This window comes from Sinocyclocheilus grahami, unplaced genomic scaffold (assembly GCF_001515645.1).
Source record: "Sinocyclocheilus grahami isolate Dianchi unplaced genomic scaffold, SAMN03320097.WGS_v1.1 scaffold378.1, whole genome shotgun sequence".
NCBI classification, from domain to species: Eukaryota; Metazoa; Chordata; class Actinopteri; order Cypriniformes; family Cyprinidae; genus Sinocyclocheilus; species Sinocyclocheilus grahami.
Window position 1 is genome coordinate 273,968 of NW_015505557.1, and position 26,108 is coordinate 300,075.

At 36.5% G+C, this 26,108-nt stretch overlaps 2 protein-coding genes and 1 pseudogene across 2 annotated transcripts in view; all 3 read left to right on the plus strand.

The window, feature by feature from the left end:
• Positions 1-8,407, plus strand: part of LOC107549664 (MAP/microtubule affinity-regulating kinase 3-like) — a 61,246-nt gene extending 52,839 nt beyond the window's left edge. The window contains exons 14-17 of the mRNA XM_016230839.1: positions 1,731-1,910; positions 3,359-3,628; positions 4,917-4,961; positions 7,738-8,407. Coding sequence (XP_016086325.1) covers positions 1,731-1,910; positions 3,359-3,628; positions 4,917-4,961; positions 7,738-8,083 — 841 coding nt within the window. The 3' untranslated portion in view covers positions 8,084-8,407. The remainder of the gene's footprint in view (positions 1-1,730; positions 1,911-3,358; positions 3,629-4,916; positions 4,962-7,737) is intronic.
• Positions 8,408-10,569: 2,162 nt separating this feature from the next.
• LOC107549693 (lysosomal-associated transmembrane protein 4A) lies at positions 10,570-17,080 on the plus strand. The gene is made up of 7 exons (XM_016230867.1): positions 10,570-10,803; positions 13,143-13,263; positions 13,422-13,498; positions 14,437-14,559; positions 14,659-14,754; positions 14,862-14,960; positions 15,969-17,080. The coding sequence occupies exons 1-7, from the start codon at positions 10,678-10,680 to the stop codon at positions 16,044-16,046; spliced, it is 720 nt and encodes a 239-aa protein (XP_016086353.1). The 5' UTR covers positions 10,570-10,677; the 3' UTR covers positions 16,047-17,080.
• Positions 17,081-17,236: 156 nt separating this feature from the next.
• Positions 17,237-25,906, plus strand: LOC107549695 (matrilin-3-like; annotated as a pseudogene).
• Positions 25,907-26,108: the final 202 nt, after the last annotated feature.

Below are 26,108 nucleotides of genomic sequence, written 5' to 3' on the forward strand. Positions count from 1 at the left end.
ATAGGTTCAAAAATTTTTGGGAGAATCCATTTTTTTTCCCCCCCCCCCCCCCATTACATTATTAATGTAATGTAATATTTTACATTACATTACTTTATCATGTAGAACTTAGACTGAATGTTACTGCTGAAAATTCTAAGGCTGTATACGTAATCAAATTCAAATTTTTAAATTGAGATATGGCCTGGTGTTTATTTGAACACCTTTTACACTTTTTAAACATCATTTATTTGATATCTAAGCAGCGGCAATATGAGATAAATGCATATTAGACAGTTCAAATACCAGTATTTTTCAATATATTTAATAATGATATAAATTTGATTAAAAATTATATAAATAATATAATAATTATATATAATAATATCCACAATTTTTACCCATTTGTGAAGCCCTACTAACTATCTTACATGTCATAATTTATTTGACATATCATTAGCAAAAAAATGTAACTGCTTTTATTTATTTTTTCAAATCACCGATCACTTCTACAGTCTGTCCTACAAACTTAAATATGTGCAATGTAAATTGTAGTGGTTATAAACACTTAAGGAGTTATTATTATGGTCCATAGTGTCAAACTGGTGTTGTCTAAGCATTCATTAATATATTGATTCCTTTTCTGGGGGAAGATCTGTGGAAATACAGATGGAGAATATGAAAATATATGGGCACGCCAGGACATGCTCCCTCCAGATTCATTTGGGATGTTTGCATTACACGTTTTGAGTTCACAAAGAGGCTTCTGTCTTGCTGACTCGTGTCAGTATCACAAAAAAACACTGCCAACCTTGCTGTGCCAGTCTGCCATGCTGAACCGCTTAGCTTTAACATGCAGTCCACAGAGAGAGACAAACCTTGTGCTGAATCCCATATTAGGGATACGCAAAATTCAAAGCCACACACACACAGTCGACTAGTCTTAAAGGGATAGTTCAATCAAAAGTGAACGCTTTATCATCCTTTATTAATTCTCATGTCATTTTAAAATCTTTATACACTACTATTCAAAACTTTAGTTTGGGGATCCACAAAAATTTTAAGCAGCACAACTGTTTTCAACATTGATAATAAGAAATATTTCCTGACAAGCAGATCAGCGTATTAGAATGATTTCTGAAGAAACATGTGACACTGAAGACTGGAAAATTCCGCTTTGGATCCCAGGAATAAATTACATTTTAAAATATACTCGTATAGAAAAGCGTCATTTTAAATTGTAATAATATTTCGCATTATTACTGTTTTTACTGTATTTTTGATCAAATATCTGCAGCCTTGGTGAGCATAAGAGATTTAAAAACCATTACAAAATCTTACCAAACACAAACTTTTGAATAGTAGTGTACTTTTTTTTTTCTTCTGAAAAAGAAACAATTTTTGAAGATTTTTTTTTTGGGTCCATAAAATGAAAGTCAGTGGGGTCCAGTGTTGTTTTGGTGATCCAGTTTTATGTTCCACTGAAGAAAAAAGTCATACAGCTTTGGAGTGACATAAGGGTGAGTATGTGAGTATATCTCCTTTATAGGGGAGATTCCATCAGACGCACATTTATGTTGACTAGTCAGTTTTGAACGACTAGTCGACCATCGTGATCCATCCGTATCCTATATTACTCTCTTTGTATTCTTCTATGCTCACAGTTTTTATCTCGTATGCTCTGCTTTCTTCGTACATACTATGTCTGATCCATCCCACTGCTGTTTATTTGCCCGCCTGCCGTTGGCCAGCCTGAATGAAATGTCAGGATGTGTCAGCACGAGTCCGACGGCGTATGCTGTTGCTCTCGCCAGCTCATCGGCTTCTGTCCGTCTGCGCCACCAAAAGGCCACGTCACTCTCGGCCTCCGGACACACCTGCCGCGCCACCTTGCCGCTCAACGACGGCACCTCTGATCTCTTCAAGCCCAAGTAAAGACGAGTTCAGCGTCTGTCTCTAATCTTAGTGTGTCTCTCCATCGCACTCCTCTCTAACGCCCTCTGACCTCTCTGCTGTCTGCGTCTTTGATTTCCTGCCACCCTCGTCTCATCCCTGTAGTGTCAGGAGGACTCGTCGTGGAGCTTCCGTTGCGTTTTAACATTTGAGGAGTTCCTGCATCTTCCCATTTAAACCGTTAACTAACTTCCTTGTGTCTAAACCCACTAATATAGGATGTAAACTACATTAACCTAGTCAAAGACTAGTGAAAGGACTGTTGAGATGTTTTCTGATTATTTTGATCAGTTTAGTGTGCAAGAAATACATATGCAGATTAAGAATTTTGTTGAGCACAGATTGCTAGGGTTAAATTATGGTTAAGTCACTATTATAGATATATGCCAATTAAATACACTATATATGGAAATTAAAACTAACAGACCTATAATAGCTTCTTAACCAGTGAATTTTTTAAAAATATGTTCATAATTAATGTGAGGATCTAAACCTGTGGTTGTTCTGCTTGGAAACCTGTGTGAGTTTGAGGAGAACTGACTACATATATCCACTAAAAATCAAGAAAACACTGCTTTATTAAAAGCATTCACATAAATTATTTCTGAGAAAAGTTCTAACATCATTTATTTGCATAGTTATTGTTTTGGTTTGCTATTTTGTTACATTCTGTTGTAATATTCAATGACTTGTAGCTGTGGTTTAAAGGTATAGTTGCTTAAAGAGATTTTATTTCATTTTTATTTTAAAAAATGCAAATTCTGTCATAATTTCTGTGCCATTTTATTATTATTTATATACCGTTATAGTATTTATTAATATTTTGAATTGGCTTTTATTTTTTATATCTTTTTTTTTGTTTTGTTTTTTTTTTTTGCCTTTGTAATTTTTTATTTAGCTTTCATTTGTTTTTATTTTAGTTTTAGTAATTGTAGTGCTTTAAATTAAACTTATTTTATTTCAGTTAGTTGCCAAGGCAACATCTTAGTTTAAGTATTTTTCATCAAATACCGGTAGTTATATTTGATTAGATTTTATTTCAGCTTTATTTCAGTTAACGAAAATCATTTGTAATACTTTGTTAATAATATCAACACTGAATCATTTACTCAGCCGCATGTTATTTCAAACCCGCATGGCTTTCTTCTGCAGAACACAAAAGAAAATATTTTAATGCGTTTTAAAATATTGACTTTTTTTATTGTAAAAACATTTTTCAAAATATCTTCTGTTGTTTTCCAAAGATAAAAGAAAGTCATACAGGTTTGGAATGATATGAGGATGTGTTAATGACGACAGAATTTTCATTTTTTGTGGTGCACTATCCCTTTAAGTGTCCAAAGACCACCTGGTTGTAAATGTAATCAGTGTTGTTAGCTGATTTTCCTATTTCATCATACTGTGACCCTGATTCTACTCTCTTCAGTACGAGCGTGACTCAGACGAGTCAGCGGAACCCCGGTTCCTCCACGCACAGCATTAGTAGCGCGACTCCCCCGGACCGCCTGCGTTTCCCACGAGGCACGCTAAGCCGCAGCACTTTCCACGGAGGCCAGCTGAGGGAGCGACGCACAGCCACCTATAATGGACCCCCTGCCTCTCCAACCTTATCGCACGATGCCACGCCACTCTCACAGTCCCGGAGCCGCGGATCAACAAACCTCTTCACAAAGCTCACATCCAAGCTCACGCGCAGGTAAACAAACACTTCACCTTCAATACAACTATAACAAGCCATTATTCCCTATGGAACGTTTTTAAAAAAATACTTATTTTTTATGTTAGATATAAATAAAAAAATATTTATATCTAAAATATATTTATTTAATATATATATATATATATATATATATATATATATATATATATATATATATATATATTTCCCCCAGATATATGTCATACAGTATTATTCAAAAGTCAGTAAGATTTTTTTTTTATGTTTTTTTTTTTTATATATATATATACTTATGCTCCCCAAGGCTGCATTTATATTTAAAAAAAAAATTTTTTAAGTAACATTATGATTATTTTAAATATTATTACTGTTTTCTATTTTAATATATTTTCAAATGTAATTTATTCCTGTGATGCAAGCTGAATTTTCTGCAGCCGTTACTAGTCTTCAGTGTCACATGATCCTTTCAGAAATCATTCTAATTTTTTTCAAAATTCTTTGATGAATAGAAAGTTCAAAAGAAATGCATTTAATTGAAATAGAAATGTTTTGTCCCTTTTGATGCATCCTTTCTTAATAAAAGTTTTTAATAAAAAAAATACATACAGTATATATAAAATCTTAGTGTAGTGTAAATTGCCATTATTAATTGAAGCAACTTTCCCAAAAAGGAAAAGTGTGTCACGTGGTTTGGGTTAAGTTGTGCCAACAACCGCTTTCAGCTTTATTCTCATTTCATTTAATAGCAGATATCCAGAAATATGAATATGTCAAAAATAATGAAGATCAAATATTTATAATTATCCATATTCATTTTAAAGCTATATAATTTTTCCCTGCCCAGAAGACAGCTTGGGTAAAAAGTGGCACAGCTTACCCCACACTGCTCCACATTATGTCCATCTTTCTTCATTATGAGAGCCCTTCCTTTTAAATCATGTTTTTTTTTCTTTCTTACCAGACAAAATGAGCTCAGTTGTGTCCACTGCATGGAATCTATTTAGAACAGGAAGTTGAATCATAGGGTACAGGGAGGGTATCTGTAATACCCTCTGTCTCCTCCTCTCCCATTTTATCTCTCCACACAGGTCCATTTTTAAGTGCATGTCCAATATTCCTCTCCACTTACACAGGACATTGTATCTGTCGTTGGCGTTCTCTCTAACATTGGCTTTGATACTCTCTCTCTTTTGTCCTAGGATGTCTGAAAAGCTATTGTTGTCTTATCTTTCTTTCCTTGATCAGCTGAGTCTCAGATTTACTTGCCTCTAAACTATTTTTCTCTTTTTCATCCTGGTTTTTAAAGAGTGCCGGCAGAATGCGATAGAAATGGGAGGTATGAGGATTCAAGGTGAGACAGGACATCTGGTTTTACAGTTCTGATTTTATACCATCTTTTCTTTGCTTTTTGGACATTTGTGACCCTGGACGACAAAACCAGTCATAAGGGTCCATTTTTTTAAATTGATATTTATAGATCATCTGGACAATATTTGGCCGAGATACAACTATTTGAAAATCTGGAATCAGAGGGTGCAAAAAAAATCCAAATATTGAGAAAACCGCCTTTAAAGTTGTCCAAATGAAGTTCTTAGCAATGCATATTACTAATCAAAAATTAAGTTTTGATATATTTACAGTAGGAAATGTACAAAATATCTTCATGGAACATAATCTTTACTTAATATCCGAATGATTTTTGGCATAAAATAAAAATCAATCATTTTGACCCATACAATGTATTTTTTGGCTATTGCTACAAATATACCCCAGTGACTTAAGACTGGTTTTGTGCTCCAGGGTCACATTTAGTCCTAACATTACTCCACAGACTTAACCTCGCTGTTTTGAATAAATCTACAAACATACATAAACTGGCATATGACATGATATCCCAAAGATCAAGTGCATTGAGTTTAACCATAGAGGTTTATGTGAGCCTCTGATAATCTGTTCTATGAGTATTCATTTATTCTGATCTGTCACAACAAAAGTAAGCTTTTGTTTGCATTGGCATCTAGCTCTATTGCTCCCCCATCTTGTGGCAAGAAGAAGAAAGTGATGCATGATTATTAGTGCTGTTTGCTAAGACAAGAGTAAAGGTCAAAGCAATGTTGCTCATATTTAGGGATAAGTGTTTGTTTAAAATAGTAACACTAAAATCACTCCCAATACCAGCCACAACACTATGTAACATCATACAGTGGTTTACTTGTGAAGTTTAGATTCGAATCTGAGCTTGGAAACATTTTATAGTTGATTAAAATCACACCTCATGGCCAGTTTAATGAGTATTTTTCTTTCTATTCTTATTTTGCTTATATATAGTTTCTGTATCTCTGCATAGGGATTTTTGTGTTCACTGCATGTCAAATGCGCTCAGGTGCTTCAGTGCATGTGTTGTCACTGGAAAGAGTGAAAAGTTATGTAAGAACTTGTTTTTATGTTCATTTACCCACACCAGCATCCTCATTACGACGGTCTGAAACAAACGAGTATGTGAACGCAAAGACTTCCAGCTATGCAAGCTCTGTTTAATGCTGTTTATGTTTTGAAAAATGTAATTTATACCTGTGATGCAGAGCTGAATTTTCAGCAGACATTACTACAGTCTTTTTTTTCAGGATTCTTTGATGAATAGAAAGTTCAAAACAGCATTTATTTGAAATAGAAATCTTTTGTAACATTATAAATGTCTCTGTTGTCGCTTCTGAACAATTGAATGCGTTCTTGCTAAATAAAAATAGTTATTTCATTCAGTTAAAAAAGGACAAGAAAAAACCATCAGCCCAAACTTTTGTATGGTAGTGGATGTGGTGGTGAATTATTAAATTAAGCCACTTTCCCAAAAAGTAAAGTCTGTCAGTTTGGATCTATTTAATGCATCCTCGCAGAGTAAAAATATTAATATCTTTATTAAAAAAAATAAAAAATCAGCAACTACACACAAATAGGTTAAATTTAATTTTATGAACAAACAGCATAAAAGCTATTTGGAATCTAAAATTCACTTGAAATTAAAAATCAAAATAAAATAAAAACGGTTGTTTTTATGTTCATTTACCCACACCAGCATCCTCATTACGACGGTCTGAAACAAACGAGTATGTGAACGCAAAGACTTCCAGCTATGCAAGCTCTGTTTAATGCTGTTTATGTTTTGAAAAATGTAATTTATACCTGTGATGCAGAGCTGAATTTTCAGCAGACATTACTACAGTCTTTTTTTTCAGGATTCTTTGATGAATAGAAAGTTCAAAACAGCATTTATTTGAAATAGAAATCTTTTATAACATTATAAATGTCTCTGTTGTCGCTTCTGAACAATTGAATGCGTTCTTGCTAAATAAAAATAGTTATTTCATTCAGTTAAAAAAGGACAAGAAAAAACCATCAGCCCAAACTTTTGTATGGTAATGGATGTGGTGGTGAATTATTAAATTAAGCCACTTTCCCAAAAAGTAAAGTCTGTCAGTTTGGATCTATTTAATGCATCCTCGCAGAGTAAAAATATTAATATCTTTATTAAAAAAAATAAAAATCAGCAACTACACACAAATAGGTTAAATTTAATTTTATGAACAAACAGCATAAAAGCTATTTGGAATCTAAAATTCACTTGAAATTAAAAATCAAAATAAAATAAAAACGGTAACACTTTACAATAAGGTTCTGTTAGTTAATGTATTAACTAACATGAACAAACAATGAACAATACATTTATTACAGTATTTATTCATCTTTGCTAATGTTAGTTAATGAAAATACAGTTGTTCATAGTTAGTTCGTTAATTCACAGTGCATTAACTAAGCACAACTTTTGATTTTAATAATGCAGTAGTAAATGTTGAAATTAACATTAACTAAGATTAATAAATGCTGTAGAAGTATTGTTCATGCTTAGTTCATGTTAACTAAAGTAGTTAACTAATGTTAAATAATGAACCTTATTGTAAAGTGTTACCATAAAAACTAGTGGCACCCTAGAAAAATGCAGTAGGATCAATGCATTAGCCAAGTGTTCATGTTGCCTACTTGTGTACATTTCTGCCATTAATGTTCTCATGTTCACTTTCACGAACCAAGTGTTTCCCATTTCTCTGACCGTTCTCTCTTCTCTCCTGCAGTCGTAATGTGTCTGGGGATCAGAAAGAGGAACATAAAGACGCCAAACCCCGCTCGCTACGCTTCACCTGGAGCATGAAGACCACCTCCTCCATGGAGCCCACAGAGATGATGCGCGAGATCCGCAAAGTCCTGGACGCCAACAACTGCGATTACGAGCAGCGTGAGCGCTTCCTGCTTCTATGCGTCCATGGCGACGGCCACGCCGAGAGCTTGGTCCAATGGGAGATGGAGGTGTGCAAACTGCCCCGCCTCTCGCTAAACGGCGTGCGCTTCAAGCGGATATCAGGAACATCCATCGCTTTCAAAAACATTGCCTCGAAAATTGCCAACGAGCTGAAGCTGTAAGGAAAAAGAAGTTGAAAATGTGAAAAAGCAGCAAAAAGGACTAAGGCACAAAACTAGAGTAATCAAGCTGTACATTCTTTTTGAACAAGTAGCAGATACAAGGATTGTTTTCCTTAAACACTTACAAAGTATGTACTGAAAATATTGTATAGAATCATGCCTTAGGCAATAATTTCCTGCATCTTTGAAGCATTATTAATATTATTATTGTCGTTATTATTGTGGGATGGTTTCAAACGGTAGGAAAACAATGACGGTTTCATTTCTATAATTATTTTTTTTCCGTTTCTGCACTACTGCAGTAGGTACCCTGTGGGGCCAAAACAAATGTAACACCAGTGACTGAAAATGTGTATTTTTTTTAACCAGACAGACAGAAGAGGGACGGTTAATCACTCCAGTATTTTTTTTTTCTTTATTGTTCCAGCCCTTGAATGCCAAAACAAAATGGCCAGCATTGATTTAGATAGGAAAGTGATTTGCACATTTCCCCTAAAAGCACCATTCATCTCCTTTACATCCATTCCCTCCGCTTTCCATCAACCCCCGTCCCTTTTCAGGATATTCCCACCTGTTGATTTTTAGTGCTAGACTGATGACTGATGACTGAAGATGGACAGGATCCGACAGATGCTGGTGCCAAGGAGGCGACTTGCAGCCTCAGGAGCAAGTGCACTTCAGGAAACCTCCCGGATTCAGACGGGCTACTGCAATGGAACGTTAAGAATGAGATCGGGAACGTTTTCCTTCCCGGTCTGTTAAAGTATTTAGTTTATTTCTTACAAAGTGTTTTTTAAACGTCTGAAGAGATGACGAAATGCTCTCAGATGTTCTTGAAATGTCTTTGCTTTGGCTCCGGCCCCCTTAAGAGATTTCTTGATTGCGAACAGGTGTGGCAGTAATCAGGCCTGGGTGTGGCTAGAGAAATTGAACTCGGGTGTGATAAACCACAGTTTTAACAGGGGGGCAAACACTTCTTCACACAGGGCCATGTAGTTTTGGATTTTGTTTTCTCTTAATAATAAAAAACCTTCATTTAAAAACTGCATCTTGTGTTTACTTGTTATCTTTGACTAATATTTAAATTTGTTTGATGATCTGAAACATTAAAGTGTGACAAACATGCAAAAAAATAAGAAATCAGGAATCAGGACACCACTGTATATATCTTTGCAAGCTGCCACTGTCTATCTCTGGTATATCACCTGATTTCTTACATAATTTACAGCATCTTATCTATTATATAACAGCTCTCGAAACTCATAAAAGCTTTTGCGAGAAAAGCATCCAGCCCTGAACTTCGTCTGTCTACAGCTGGGTGAGCTCATGCACATCCTCCTCCTCCTGTGCGATTTCTCCTTAAGGACCCACCAATGCAGTAATAAATACTTAGCAATTTTGTTGCTAAATTTAGCAACTTTTCAGACTACCCTAGCAACAAATGTAGCTATTTTTTTTTTTTTATTTGGCAGCTTTTAGCAACTTTTGATAAGTGACTCAAATGATAAAAAGGCACAATTTACCATTTAAATTACACAAAAAGAGGAAACCAACTTAAACTGTCAATTAAGTTGGCTGCTATTTGCAATTGTTTAATTTAATAGTAATAATAATTGAATACTGTTATTTTTCATTTATGAGACACTTTGTTAGTAGCTTGTACCTGTGATTGTTGATGAGTTAGTACACTGTAAGAAAAATATGCAGAAAACCTGCTAGTAACTTTCCAGGACATTATCCGTTATCCGTTGTAACCCGAAAACACAAAATACAATGCGTAATTAAAAATGCAGGTACAAAAACCTGTAGAAAAGTAAATCCAGAAAATTCCTTGATATTAACACAGTAGATTGTGCAGTATTTTTTTTAACTTTTCTTAGAGTGCAGCATACTAACTAACTACTAATAAACTGTTAAAAAAAAAACTTCCCCTGAAAATTAGTCGGCAACACTGTGATTCAGTAGTGATGTGTTAGTGATTCCTTTGGGCGAATCGGTTCTAAACGACAGTTAGCTTAAAGAACCTATTCAAAATGAATCATATATATGATTAATTTCGTTTCTATATTTATCTAAATATGAATAAATCTATATGAACATATATTTGTAACGCAATCAGTCAAATCCTCGATTTATCCTCGGTTGACGGTTCTCTGTTCAGTCAGTCAGTGCGATGTTCACTCGACAATCACTCGGTTCAGTCCGACCCGTAAAAAGCGTTCAATTCGACTCACGAGCGATTTATTCAGTATGATTCCTTCTCAGTCTGAATCTTTTTTTTTTTTTATTATTGCAATTTTTAGAACAAAGAACATATAAGGGCAATAACATTTAAACCGAATAAAAACTGCTCAGTCTGATTCAGCCCACTTCAATTTTGTGAACCGAACCACATGTCTATGGTTCTACCGATGTATTAAAAAGATCCGACTCAAAAGAATGATTCGTTCACGAGTCGGGCATCGCTATGATTGAGCTTTGACCACGCCCCCATTGTTTGTCATCCGTCAGGGGGAGTTTTGCCCGAAAGATCGAGCGCTGCTATTGTGGCTGCTGTTTTTGACAGGGGGGACTCATCTCGTCTCTTTTTCTCGATGTTTCTTCAAACCGCCGAGAGCGACATGCGTTTCAAACCGTCTCGAGACCGACTGTACAGCGCGCGCTGCTGCGGCTGCTGTCACGTGCGGACTGGAACCATCATCCTGGGTACTTGGTACATGGTACGAGGCGTAAAACATTCGTTAAACATAGTCTTGTAGTTTCAAACATAAATGAAATACAAGAGTAGACTTTCCTCCCGTAGTTTAGAGGTGTGTCTGTGTTTTAAAGTGCGTCTGTGTGGATGTTTTTCCTTGCTCCGCCGCGTTAGCTCGATGTTAACGAACAGCTAGGCTAACTCGATGTTTTGAATTGGAGCTATCAACAAATAAGACACGCAAACGTGATTAGACCTGTTATACGTTTATTAAACACGTTTTAAGAACCTTGTCTGCGTATTGAAGTAGGATAATTTGATGTCGCGGTTATTTTAAGGCGTTTATTTATCATCTATTTGTAGACCGCTAACGTTAGCTGAGGCCCGAGGTTGAATTGACTAAAGTGTCATCAGTGTTGGCAAGGTTACTTTGGAGATGTAACGGGTTACAGATTACAAGTTACTCCGGTTAAAATGTAATAAGTAGTGTAACTATTTCAGTTACTTTATTAAAGTAATGTAACTGATTACTTTTCTAATGAATGTTTTCAGCTGTTGTTAATCATTTTCAAACTTTTAAACCAGGTAGGGTTAACCTTACAGTAGTATTCAACACTGATTACTGTCAGACTTTCAAAATCCACTTGAATTAATATTATAAAAATTTAAATTTCAAGCACAACCAGCACACAATCAGACTTTAGCACGTCATAACGAGATCTAGTTTAATAGCTATTATACTGTTTTTGAAATCAAATCTTTGCATAGCGAATGTCAGGAAACACTGGCATCTAACAATGCCTTGGAAAAAACTATCGAATAAGCATGTGTCCTATTCTGTGTCCTAAACTTTAAACATTGGTGTGTCATATTTTAGAACAGCCAATGCATTTGAGGAAAGAAATCAATTAAATTTGTATGTGTGTGTGTACTGGTTTAACTATAATTGTGAGGACCAAATGTCCTCACTTAGGCCTAAATAGGGGAAGATCATGACAACTCACTAGTGAGGACATTTGTGACCCTGGACCACAAAACCAGTCATAAGGGTCCATTTTTTTAAATTGAGATTTATACATCATCTGAAAGCTGAATAAATAAGCTTTCCATTGATGTATGGTTTGTTAGGAGAGGACAATATTTGGCCGAGATGCAACTATTTGAAAATCTGGAATCTGAGGGTGCAAAAAAAACTCAAAATATTGAGAAATTCGCCTTTAAAGTAGTCTAATTGAAGTTCTTAGCAATGCATATTACTAATCAAAAATTAAGTTTTGATATATTTACAGTAGGACATTTGCAAAATATCTTCATGGAACATGATCTTTACTTAATATCATAATGATTTTTGGCATAAAAGAAAAATCGATCATTTTGACCCATACAATATTTTTTTGGCTATTGCTAAAAATATACCCCAGCGACTTAAGACTGGTTTTGTGCTCTAAGGTCACGTTTATAAATGCTTGGAAATATAGAAACATGTGCAAAACACTAGATTTAAGTAAAAACTATGTTTTTTTTAAGGGTAGGGGTTGGGTTAGCCGATAGAAAATATAATTAACCTGATATAAAATCAATGGAAGTCTATGAAGTGTCTCCACTAAGATAGCAAAAAAAGTTTGTATGCGTGTGTGTGAAAATATTCAGATGCAACCCCCTTTGTAATTGTTAACATTTTCATAAGTAACTGTAATTTAATTACGCATTTTTTGCAATGGATTACAGTTACATTTATTTTACATAAATCTGTTACATGTAACCCCAACACTGACTGTCATGGGATTGACATTCAATTAGTTGATAATTTGCACGAAATACATTTAGATAAAGTAAATTATCTAGAATTACATAGCTATTCGTATATATTAGAGGGTAGCTTTAATAACTGTATATAGTAGTAATTAGGGTGTCGACTAGATTTTAAACAAACTGTTGCTTGGCAAGGTTTATGAATACTTTTGAATAAAATGACACTGGCAGTAATTATTTAATCTGTCTTTAACTGTCAGTGGAAAATGTTATTGTAAATAATTGTATACCAAAGTCTGGACCTTGGTGTTTCCAGAAAACCAGACCACATGTTTCCATTTAAGATTGACTGGTTTTAATTTCGGCAGATTATTTCACATTTGTATTTGTTTATTTTTTATTATTATTATATATTCTTAGTAAAGATTGGCAAGCAAATGTTTTAAGACCCTGACCTCTTTTTTTCCTTTTGAATTCCACTAACAAAATATGCAGGAAGTCACATGACACAGTGAATGATTTGAACATTTGGTTTTATTTATTAGGCTGGTTAAATATTATGTCCTACTATCCCATCTGTACTTTCTTTACTAATATAATCTCACTCCAAAGGTGGTGAACCTGTTGATGGGTATTCTGTTGACTGTGGCAGTAACTCACCCTGAGAACGTCCCTACTGTTGACCTGCAGTATGAAGTCATTGAGCATTACTTTGCCTCAGACAGGATGTCAGGTACGTTCATTAGATATTTTCGATAATTAAATGCTGTAAATCTATATTTAATACTAAAACTACAGTGGCATGTAATTCTACTTTATTATTTTTTTTAAATGTTTGGTTTATTTTATTTATAATCTCTAAAATGATACAATTTCTCTTTTACCCCACAGAGAATGCGTGTGTTGGCTTTGCCATCTCTCTCCTTATGCTCACCATTAGTGCCATGATGGTGTATGGGGCTATTACTGTAAGTTTCTATAAATTGCTACACCTGTTCTAATTATTTTATGTTGAATAAAATAAAAACATTTTGACACCTTTAATCCTTGTGCTGTGCTGAAAATCCTTTACCTAATTTTTTTCCTGTGTCAAAAATGACCAGCCTTGTTGATTTCTCATTATTATGATATATTGTCACCATATCTTAAATCTTGCCAATACTATAGCATGACAAGAAATATATTAGCAATTTTTAGTAGGCTGGTCATTTTTGACTGGGAACACTACAAGTGTCCACAAGGGGGGAAAAAATCCCCCCCAAAAAGTACAAAATAAATCAAAAATGTTACACGGAACACAGCATGAGCGTTAAAAGGGTTGTCATTATGCAACATCACATATTGCATATAATGAGCATTGGACATTGTAAAAATTATTTGACATTTAAAGGCACTACAACAAAATGCATCAATTCTTCCCCAAACGTTTGATGGGGTCATGTATTCTAGAATAGAATCATGTGTTTCACCAGTGTTCATCTGTACTTCACAGTCTTGCTTGAAGTCATCTTTAAAAAACAGGTTGGATCAGTGAACTTTTGTTGTACAGTAGTTTCTGCTGTCAATGCACATTTGCCATACCTGAGCTTTTTACCTCGAATGCACATTGAGCTTAAATGTGTTTTAGACCCTGAGTATCCTTTGACCACATGTTTTAGGCCTTATAGGCAGTGAAATGCTATTCCAGTAGAGTCATGGCCTTGCTAATTGCTCCCTTTCCGTGTTAAGTATTCTCTGAGCTTAGTTATTCAGCACAGCTTCTCCTATTAGCTTAAAAACTGGATGATTCATTATTCCCTGGAGTTTTACAGGTTTGCATCAGCATTAAAATGGTGAGAAACAGTCTAAAAACGAAAGGGCAAAAGCCCACCTTATGACATGACTGTTATTTTTCCCTCTCGCACAGAATCGTGATGGCTGGCTCATCCCGTTCTTTTGCTACCAGCTGTTTGACTTTGCTCTGAGCTGCCTGGTGGCCATCAGCTCCCTCACGTACCTGCCCAGAATCAAGGACTACCTGGACCAGCTGGTCAGTCTGCCGTCTGCTGCCACTGCTGACCGCCTCTGACACTAGAGGTTCATGGAAAAATTCTTAAATTAAAATAAAACATATCTCTGTCTCTTTTAGCCGGACTTCCCATACAAAGACAACCTGCTCTCTCTGGACTCAAGCTGTCTCCTGCTGTTTGTGCTCATCTTCTTTGCCGTTCTCATTGTCCTTAAGGTAGATATATGAACCTCACCTGATTTTTCAGACACTGAATCCGTTATATGTCTTATTTTTAAGAGACAGATTATTATTTGATTGTGTTTGTTTTTTTGTTTTTCCAGGCCTACTTGATCAACTGTGTTTGGAACTGCTATAAGTACATAAACAACAGGAACACTCCAGAGATTGCAGTCTATCCTGCTTTTGAGACCCCACCTCAGGTATGTCCATTTTAACAGGCTTCCCAGCCTGATTCTAGGTTACATTTGAAAAGATTATATTAGATTACGATGTTGTAATTAGACTAAATCTAAAAATAATATTTATCATTATAGAAAGTAATTAGTTATTAAACATGACAAAGTCAACAACAACAACACTGTACCAATCCAAGCACTACATCATTACCAAGGTTTATACTTCATACAGTCATACTTGGACTGTATAAATTAAAAATGTGTTACTGACGTAGTGCTTAGATTAGTGCAAAGTTGTTGTTGACTGATATCCTAAAACATGGAGATCAAGCTTCACCCTACTTTCTTTAAAATATGTTGTTGGACTTTTTGTGTACAGTTCATCAGTGTACATTATTCTGAAGAATAAAAGTGTTATCTGTACAAATGTTGTTTTAGTATTAGTATTATTTATATACTGTGTTATAGTATAGAATGTATTAATATTTTGAATAAACTTTTTTATACTTTCATTTTAGTGTAAGTTTTAGTGATTTTGTTATGTGCCTTTGACATTTTTATTAGTTTTTTCTATGTAGCTTTATTTATTTATTTTCAATTTTAGTAATTTGTAATACTTAAAACTTATTTCAGTTAGTTGCCAAGGGAGCATTTCAAATTTTGCCTTTTAATTTAGCTGTATTTAAATTACTGAATGTTTTTAATAGTTTTAGTTAACAGTAACAACACTGATCTGTTGTGCTAGTGGATGATGGGAACAGATACAATTATTTCATTTTTGGTGGCCTTTTGTTCTGAAAAGGAGAGCATCTTAACCTCTCTCAGTAGTAAAAAATGTAGCCCCTTAAAATACACCATTCACTCTGCTACAGTAGAGGGCACTCTTTGCCTCCAAAAGAGGTTTTGAGCCATTTTCTTTCTGGCACTCCTCAGGAGAACACCAGCTGTATCGTTTTTGATTGCTACCACAGGAAAGTGTGTTGTGTAGCTTCAGATTGGTTTCATTTTAATGGCAACTTCTCTTTATCATAGTACATCCTTCCCACCTATGAAATGGCCATGACAATGCCAGCGAAGGAGCCTCCTCCTCCTCCTTACATGCCAGCTTGAATTCCCCTTGACTGGTTTCTTCAGTAAAAGCCAGTGCAGACACCCATCTTTGCCTTTCGATCCTGCCTTCCATTTCAACACATGGAAGGCGTTTAGACTCCCAGCGTCCACTCATCACATCAGCAGCTTACATATTTGCATAGACTTATCCGTGACTATTTCTTTCGCATGACTCTCGTAACAGCTCATCACTGCAGATCTATTTTTGTAAAACTATACGAAAAACGGTTGAAGCGGTACGGTGTTGGGGAATAGATCGGTTGTGGCAAGATGTATTTTAATTACTTAATGTTGTATCTGAGATATGATATGCTATTCTCTTTTGTGGACATCATGACTTGGGCTCTGCAATAAATTGTGCTTATGACAGAATTACATAGTTCATAGTCAATCACTAATGAAATGATTCTTGAGATGGGGCAGGTAATCTGCCATTTGACTTTTTTACCAATGAAAGCTTTCACTTTACTTGCCACCTTTAGATCTTTATTTTTCCATGCTTTTCAATGCTGTGTTTTTTCCTGATTGTCATAGTAGAAGAACTATTGTGAAAATTAACTTTGCCCTACAACATGACAGGGCACTTGCATTTAGAATCACCTTGGCTAATAAATCTGTTTTGTTAGATTAAAAATCTGTTTAGACAATCCAGTGTGATGGTTAAAATATATATTTTTTTTTCCATTGTGTACTTTATTAGTGGATGTAAGACTTTCATCCTTTAAAAAGTGAAAGAGCTCAAAGCACCTTTTATCTTGTTTATATAATTAGTGTGTGTATTTGTGTTTGTGTTTTCCATCCATTGAACCATTGTGCACCATCATGTTAGCAGCCATCACAGTAATCTGTTGTCATGGTAACTGCTGGGTAACATGCAAGAAAAATCCTCACATGAACGACAATGATATAGAGTTAAAAAAGGAAACTGCTAGTCCTGTATAAATCAATGGATGCATGTTATTTTATTTTGTGGTCTTTCTTTTCTTGTACATGTTCTGTAATCTAATTACTTCAATAAATATTTCAAAACAAAAGTCTGCCATCAGACTTTTTTTCCCCCTGATGTACATTTGGTTCATTAGTATTACTTAATGTGCCTTCTCTGTGACTCTAAAAATTCAAATTCCTTGTAATTTGAGGTGGGATTCCCCCTTCTGTTTTTGGATTGGACAAAAATCTGACATGTTTCTTGTCAACCCTTCAAATGTGCAGTCTAGGATGCTGTCACAATCGTACTGGTGTCAGTTAGTCAAGAGGACTGCACACAAACTTGAATACTTGAGAAGAACAGAGAAACAATGAAGTCCTTCATTGGGAGTTTGGTATATTGCCTCTCTTTTCTGCTGGTCAATCTCTGTGAATCCTATGACCTTAACAATCCATCCCACATTTTATCACAAACTTATGCACAAAGAAGTAATCATGCGCTTCCACACTGGACACTGAGCCCAGCAGTGAGTTTCTGATCTTGAACCATTTTCTTAGTTAAATGTTTGCATTGTATCTTGAACTGCATCACTGCAATGGAACATTTATGGTTTCATCATTTTCTTTGATGCACTACAAAAATTATTTGTCGACTTTGTGCTTGCTGTAACAGGAATATGAATGTAATGAAATTTCTAGCGAAATGCACAAAGTTAGAAATTTGTCTAGTGCATTTATAATAGCAAATGTGAAATAAAATACATCCACATTTAAGCACTGAAGAGGTAGTTCACCCAAAAATTTAAATGGTCTTCATTTGCTCAACCTGTATGATTTTCATCTGTGGAACACAAGATACATATTTTGAAAAGTCTCTTTTGTCCAAACAATTAAAACCAATGGGTTTCAATGTCAATGGACCCCAATGCTCTTCTTTTGTGTTCTGCAGAAGATACAAATACATACAGGTTTGGAATGACATAAGGGTGAGTAAATATTTATTTTTGTGTGAACGATCCCTTTAAGTGCATGAATGCTACAAAAAAAGCATTTGTGTAATATCTGAGTGGCATGTATTGTAAAATATTTTAATAAAGAGGAATTAGGGCATGTATTGCAAACAATGCCAGTTGTATTTTTTGTCTGACTTTCTGTTTGGCTAATTTCCTGTTCCGCTTCAACCTTCTGATGGTCCATAGTATACAGGAGTAAATACTGGTTAGATGGACCTGGTCACCCTAACAAACGGAGGAGGAAGGACCCACAGCTCCTTCTCAACCCAAAGTTTATGACTGGCTCAAAGACACACCAACCACAAAGGTGCATAATACAAATAATAATGACCGTTCTCCACCTGAGGCACGCATGCACCTGAGAGGTGAATGGGCACCAATAGTTTGCCGAAAAGATCAAGAACAAACAGTTGTAGTTACAGGAGAATCAGGGTAAAATACAGGCGTGTCAACCATGGTGTCAAATCAACCACTTCTTGTTCCACAACAACCGTATATAGGTCCAGAAAAATCTGTGGTTCTTCTGGAGCAATCAACAAATAACCAGCCAACCGTTCCAACGGTTGCTCCTGATACAGGTTTTCGCCAATCAAAGCCATCAATGACAGCCTCACAATCTTTGAATCTCTCCCTGCCTCAGAAACCTATGCCACAATCCTTGTCAACATTGGCGCAAGAACCAAATTCACAATACACTTTACCCCAATCCCTGCCAACATCCACCCTTACACCAGAGATGTACTCCCAGAGCACTTTATCCCCACCCTTGCCAAAGTTCACCTATACTAGAGACCCATATCCTCAAGGAATCCCACCCCAATCTGAGTTAGAGCCATATGACCAAAATGCCTTCCTAGAATCCCTGCCAATATCCACACTGATACCAGAAACATATTCCCAAAGCACTTCACCCCAGCCTGTCCCAGTATCCACTCATAGATCAGGGCCATTTTCCCAAAAGATCTCATCCCAATCCGTGTCAACATCCAGTTTGACACAAGAGGCACATCTTCAGACCACCCCACCACAGTTTCCACCAATGTCTACTATGCCACAAGAATCATTACCAGAGGCACCAGGCAGGATTATTACCCATGGCAGGATAGCCATCACCGAGAGGACAGGTATAATTCCATGTATACTGTACTGCTTCGTTTTACCCACCATCTGTTCATGCTGGGGTATTCAATCCTGTTCCTGGAGAGATAATGTCCTGCAAAGTTTAGCCCCAACACACCTGCCTTGAAGTTTTTACTGATCCTGAAGACCTTGCTTAGCTGGTTCAGGTGTGTTTTTTATTTAGGATTAGACCTAAACTTTGCAGGACAGTGGCAGGACTGGACACACGTCACATAAAAGCAGTAGGGATCTTAAGGTTTTTTGTTTCAAAGGTGGACAAAGCAAAATTACATTAGGGCCCCAATTATCCTTAGTCATGGTTTTTCCTGTTCCTTTTGTACCTTGCAGATCAGAAAATGATATCTCATATTCCAGAAGCATTATAGTATTCCAGTGTGTCAAAGTATGCCATTTTTCTGAGATCCAATGGGATTTGTTTTTAAAGTCATTTTAAAAGTGACCACACTCATTTTTTAGTTAACTGACTAACCTAATCTTGACTAATCCTTTTGTTTGCATGCAAAGAATATGCTTTACTCACATTTACCATTCCATTGGGTCAAACCATATACCGTCAATTCTAAATCTGGTTGTTTTATTAATCCATTAATGAACTAATACACCAGTCTTCACTATATCATATTGACAATGAGTAACAGTTTCTAAAGTGCTTGACAATCTCTGCTCAACTCTCAGCAACAGATTCACAATGTAGGAGCTGCCCACTGGACCTGGTCTTCATCATTGACAGCTCACGTAGCGTGCGGCCGGGTGAGTTTGAGAAGGTCAAGATCTTCCTGGCTGACATGGTGGACACTCTTGACGTTGGCCCCGATGCCACACGTTTTGCAGTGGTGAACTATGCCAGCATGGTCAAAATTGAGTTCCTACTTAAAAAAACATCTTACGAAGGACTCTATAAAGCAAGCCATCAACCGTATCGAATCCTTGGCTGCAGGAACCATGACTGGTATGGCCATCAAGAAAGCCATGGATGAAGCAAATCGAAGCTGGCTGTTCTAAATCGAAGAACATCTCAAAGATTGCCATCATTGTCACTGATGGACGTCCTCAAGACCAAGTCGAGGAGGTGTCGGCTGCAGCACGAGCTTCAGGGATTGAGATTTACGCAGTCGGAGTGGACAGGGCTGACATGCAGTCACTGAAGCTCATGGCCAGCAATCCACTTGAGGACCATGTGTTCTACGTGGAGACCTACGGTGTCATTGAGAAGCTCACCGGGAGACGTTATGTGGTAGGGTTAATGCAAAAAAGGGGGGATGGGGCTCTGTCTTTCCTGTTTGCAAAATATATCTCAGTTCTTGGAAGTGGGTGATGAGTCATTCTCTGTAAAACAGTTGGGTCTGAATACCAAATTTAAAATGTAATCAGACATGAATACAATTCAACATGCATTAATTATAGCTTGCTTTCCAGAAGTTTGAATCATTGGATTGCTACACGTTCTGAAGGAAATCTTTCTTCAGTATGTGAGTGCTAAAAAATAAAGTCCACCGATTATTCAAAGAAGCATTCTTCTACTTTTGGCCCTTTTGAATGCTTTGAATCTGCTAATATTTGTGCTTTGCATCTTATTTTTGTGGAATGAAGGTCTTGGAATGGAATGCTCTCAGTATTTAATATTGTCAATGTCTTTTCACAATTGTTGTGAGACTACTGTACTTCAAGTATGTTTTTCATAGAAACCTGATAATTGAAAGCCTTGAATATTTGACTGCTTGTGGATAATTACAATTGTTTGTCTTTTTCAGGGCAAGAGTCGATCTTTTGGACATAAAAATTGCTCAATCAAGTGCTGCGCTAGAAAAGTGCTTGCTAGTTACACCTTCAAAGTGTACAAACAATTAGCTTAGTGCAGCTGTCAGCTAGTACCGTAACACTGATATGATGCTAAATGCTATGCAAACTAAGGGCATATTAATTTGAGTAATTTTATCACATAAGACCCAAAATAACTCCCATAAAGTTTCTAGTGTGTCTTTAAGGGACTTTACTGACATTAGCTCTTTTTTTTTTTCTTCTTAAAACTGAAGCAAACATTTTAAGAAATTCAGACAGTTGCTTGCCCATGAACCTTACTCCTGCTAGAGTGGCCTCCTCACTCCAGTCGAGTAATGAAAGCTTGTTCCAGGTATGGACGCCTGTGCATTGGGACATGACTGTGAGCACATATGTGTCAGCAGTGGCTCCTCCTTTTACTGCAAGTGCTGGAAGGGCTATATTTTGAACGCAGACCAGAAAACATGTTCCCTAAAACGTAAGAGCCAGCAGATTATGCTTAGTGCTTTACTTTAGATTTTGAAGACATACTTAGTACAAACGTATTTGATTTTCTCTAACAGTGACTAATTTAAGCGTAATAATGGTGCTTTTCCACTGCGTGGTACGACTCTGCTCAGTACGGCACGGTTCGGCTCGGCACGGTTTGCGTTTCCACTGCAGTTCAGTACCACTTTAGAGTGGGCAGGATTATTCACATGTCGTTTTAGTTGCGCCGCCTCTACTACCACGACTCCTAAAAAAACATTTTTTTTTAGGAGTCGCAAGGGTGACCCTGTCAGCTAGTACCGTAACACTGATATGATGCTAAATGCTATGCAAACTAAGGGCATATTAATTTGAGTAATTTTATCACATAAGACCCAAAATAACTCCCATATAGTTTCTAGTGTGTCTTTAAGGGACTTTACTGACATTAGCTCTTTTTTTTTTTTTTCTTCTTAAAACTGAAGCAAACATTTTAAGAAATTCAGACAGTTGCTTGCCCATGAACCTTACTCCTGCTAGAGTGGCCTCCTCACTCCAGTCGAGTAATGAAAGCTTGTTCCAGGTATGGACGCCTGTGCATTGGGACATGACTGTGAGCACATATGTGTCAGCAGTGGCTCCTCCTTTTACTGCAAGTGCTGGAAGGGCTATATTTTGAACGCAGACCAGAAAACATGTTCCCTAAAACGTAAGAGCCAGCAGATTATGCTTAGTGCTTTACTTTAGATTTTGAAGACATACTTAGTACAAACGTATTTGATTTTCTCTAACAGTGACTAATTTAAGCGTAATAATGGTGCTTTTCCACTGCGTGGTACGACTCTGCTCAGTACGGCACGGTTCGGCTCGGCACGGTTTGCGTTTCCACTGCAGTTCAGTACCACTTTAGAGTGGGCAGGATTATTCACATGTCGTTTTAGTTGCGCCGCCTCTACTACCACGACTCCTAAAAAAACATTTTTTTTTAGGAGTCGCAAGGGTGACCGAAACAAAAAGAATGATGGCAACCAAAATGGTGAAGTAGTGCTAGTAAGTTACGATCAGAAATGACTATGACTTCATTCATACCATTTTGTGATCTAAAAACATCAAATTAAATCCCATCAAAGGATTAGACCTAGCATGTGATCAGATTGCCATTAATATTATTTTAGAGAAATTTTCAAATGTCCGAGTGGATATTCTGAAATCCCCCACCTTTTGCTTGGCACTATATGGCTTATTTCAGATGTGGATGCCTGTGCATTGGGCCACGACTGCCAACACGCATGCGTCTCCAGCGGTTCTTCATATTACTGCACATGTCCTCCAGATGCAGGACAAGAAATCATGTTTCAAAGCCAGTGACGCTGATGGTGAAGGTAGTGCCAGTGAGTTTTCTGCTTTAGACCTTCATAAATGGTATTGCTATCATACCATTTTATGATAGGTTTCTGTAGCTAGCTGAGAAATGTTTGTCCTAAGTTTAATATTCTTTTAAGGAGAAACGGTGAATAATTAGAGCAATTTAATTTAGTTGTATTGTCTGTCATATGCTGCTGAGCTTTGTTAGCTTCAGGGCTCTAGAGTTTTAACTTATTGCAGGTCTGGACTACTGTGCGCTGGGTCTTGAATGTGAACAAATTTGCGTCAACGATGATGCATCCTATCACTGTGAGTGCCGCCAGGGTTTTCTGTTGCAAGAAGACAAGAAATCATGTTCCAAAAAACGTAAGAGCTCAGAGAGGAACTATTACTTATATTACAGGTGCATCTCAATAAATTAGAATGTCGTGGAAAAGTTCATTTATTTCAGTAATTCAACTCAAATTGTGAAACTCGTGCAATCACTTCACGTGCTGTGGGCACGAATAATGCCTAAAAAAATGTTTGTCCAATAGACATTAACAGGGCCTAAAAATAACACTCGCCAAGCGCCAAATGCAAGTAAAAATCAGCGTTGGCGAGTATATGTAACAGTGTCAGTCGCCAGTTGGCAGGTACAACTTTTACGAAGTATAACAATGCAATGAAGTGAAAACAGCAGCCAGTTTTTAAAGTGATTTGCTGTTTCTGACATAAGCCAAAGAGTATCTTCTATACTCTGCATAAGCGAATAAAATAATCTTGTCCGAAGACAAGATCTTCGTGATTAGCTGTTCTGTCATAAGCGTCAAGCGAATCAAATAATAGGATACAAACCGGCTAATAAGGTCAGAGCAGTGTGATGACCAGCTTGTCCCTAGACACGGTTCTAATAACTTTTACCTGAGAAGATTTTGCTGCTTCATTTCGGAAAATTTAGCCTACTTTTCTCTTCTTTATTCTTCATAACCCGCGAATGCGACGACACATACCTGGGGTTATGCCGGCTAAGCGGTGCAGTGAAGTATAGTTTGAAATGCTGCGTGTTCGGCTGTAAGTTACACAGACGCTGAGCCGCTTCAGAAAGCTCACCAGTAGCGCTTCAACGCACGAAAACACACACAATTATGTCAAAATGCGAGGTTTTGGTGAGTTACCTTGTAAACGTAGTCTTAAATGACCGTAAAGAGTTGGGAGAAAATCGGATATGTGTCAGATTCGCGTTATATGCATCAGGTTTTAAAGAGACAGCGCTGATTTTACAGTGAAACCAGCTGAATTCTGTCATTGATGTAAATCAAAGAAAAAGAGAAATCCTTGGACTGTTCTAGTCGCTGATTAACTTTTATAGCTTGAATAAAGTTTAGTATGTATAGTTTATGCATATATAATATAGTTTATGTGAAGATTGTTTTAAAATCACTTAAATTAAAAGTTATATATTTCAAATTCAAAACCTATTAAATGTTAAAAATAACGGCTTTCAATTATACTGTAATGTTGAATGGCTATAATTAATAGGGAAAATTTAGGGAAAATGCACCAGCAGGATAAATACATTGTAAATGTGTTTAGTTATTGTAGAAGTAATAACTGCCTGTTTTTGCTAAAAGAGTTTCATGGCCGGTAAAAAAAAATGTTGGCCGGTAAATTTGATCATGTCACCGGGCATTGGCAGGTGTTGCAAAAAGTTAGTTTTAGGCCCTGGACATTAATATTGGAAATATTGAATCCAACAGCCATGCAAAATTGGGGATAAAATCAAACAAGCACCACTAAAACATTAGTATTCTCCACATGATGGTACATTATATGGTGAGCCATGCATAACTTTCAAGAACCAAAAAGAGTTTTTAACATATATGATGTTAAAATATGTTTTGTTTTTCCTAATGTTTGATAAAAGCATATTATGCTCACCAAGGCTGCAAGTATTTGATTAAAAAAAAACTGTAATATTGTGAAATATTATTGTAATTTGAAAGACCTGTTTCTAGACATCTCCTTTTTGAACTTTTGCCATCTGGTCGGCGTTACAGAGCACCAAATACCAGGACAGCCAGGCACAAGAACAGTTTCTTTCCCCAGGCAATCTACCTCATGAACAGTTAATGTTCTCCCATTGTGCAATTAAAGTACAGTATGTGCAATAACCTTATACTTATTTATCACCCTAAACCCTAGGACATCCCTACAACTTATTTTATTTTATTCTATTCCTATTCCATCTATACAACACCTGTACATACAATTTTTTTGGTGGTTTATATTTATGCATGTGTATTTTATTCACATCTCGTTTTTACCCACTGTACTTGGCAATAAAGCTCTTTCTGATTCTGATTCTATTTATTCCTGTGATGGCAATGCTGAATTTTCAGCAGCCATGATTTCAGACATGATGTTTCAGAAATCATTCATTAAAATAAATTGGATTCACTAGGAAAAGCTTCATCTGTCAGTGACTTGTAATATCTGACATGTTGAGTCAGTTGAACACTGATTCAACATCGATGTAAACTCATATCTCATATTATGTAACACTCTCACAGTGTTGTGAGAAATTCAGAAAAGTACAACATTGCATAAACTTTGTTGCAAAGTGTTGCATATTTGCTAAGAAACTTTCACTTTGTGCTTGTGGGGTAGATCATTTGATCTATGATTACCCCTAACTCAAATCAACTTTTGCGAGGTATTTCTGTGATGTTTGTTGTTTGTGATGTGAAGAGGTAAAGGTGGAGATCGTTCAGGACCCTTGCATGTGTGAGGCCCGACTGGCTTTCCAGAGGCAGACACAAAACTCCCTTCAGGACCTCAACGGCAAACATATCCTTTTTAAGTCCTGAAACGAACATTGGTTTTTCCTAATTTTTTTCGAAGTAACGTCACACATCAATAACGTTCTTCGATTATGCTTGAAGTACATTGGGGCATTTAGTGGAGCAACATTTCCTGTGATGAATGTAATGCAAGTCATCTCTCTTAAAAGAACAATTCACACACAATTCACACCTCTTAATTCTTTATAAAAAAAGCTTTAATGACTTGTTTCTGTAATTCAAACCCTCTTTAACCTTAACAGTCATTATACTTGCTGCTGTCATAAGAAAGGTTGAGCAAATGGAAAACATGCTGGGACGCGTGTAACGGAGCAGTTCTTGGTAAGCATGGATTCTCTGACATGATTTCTAATGATTGAACATTTAAAAATGTACATCTTCTGTTCTGTTCATCAGGGTCAACATTTTCTGTGAACTTTCAGTGATTGCTGGAGTGGATATGGAGCACTAGACAACAAGACGGCTTCTGCTTCATCTTTGAAGCTTCATCAAAGGCCACATTGATCGCATGAACCTCTTTATGGCTT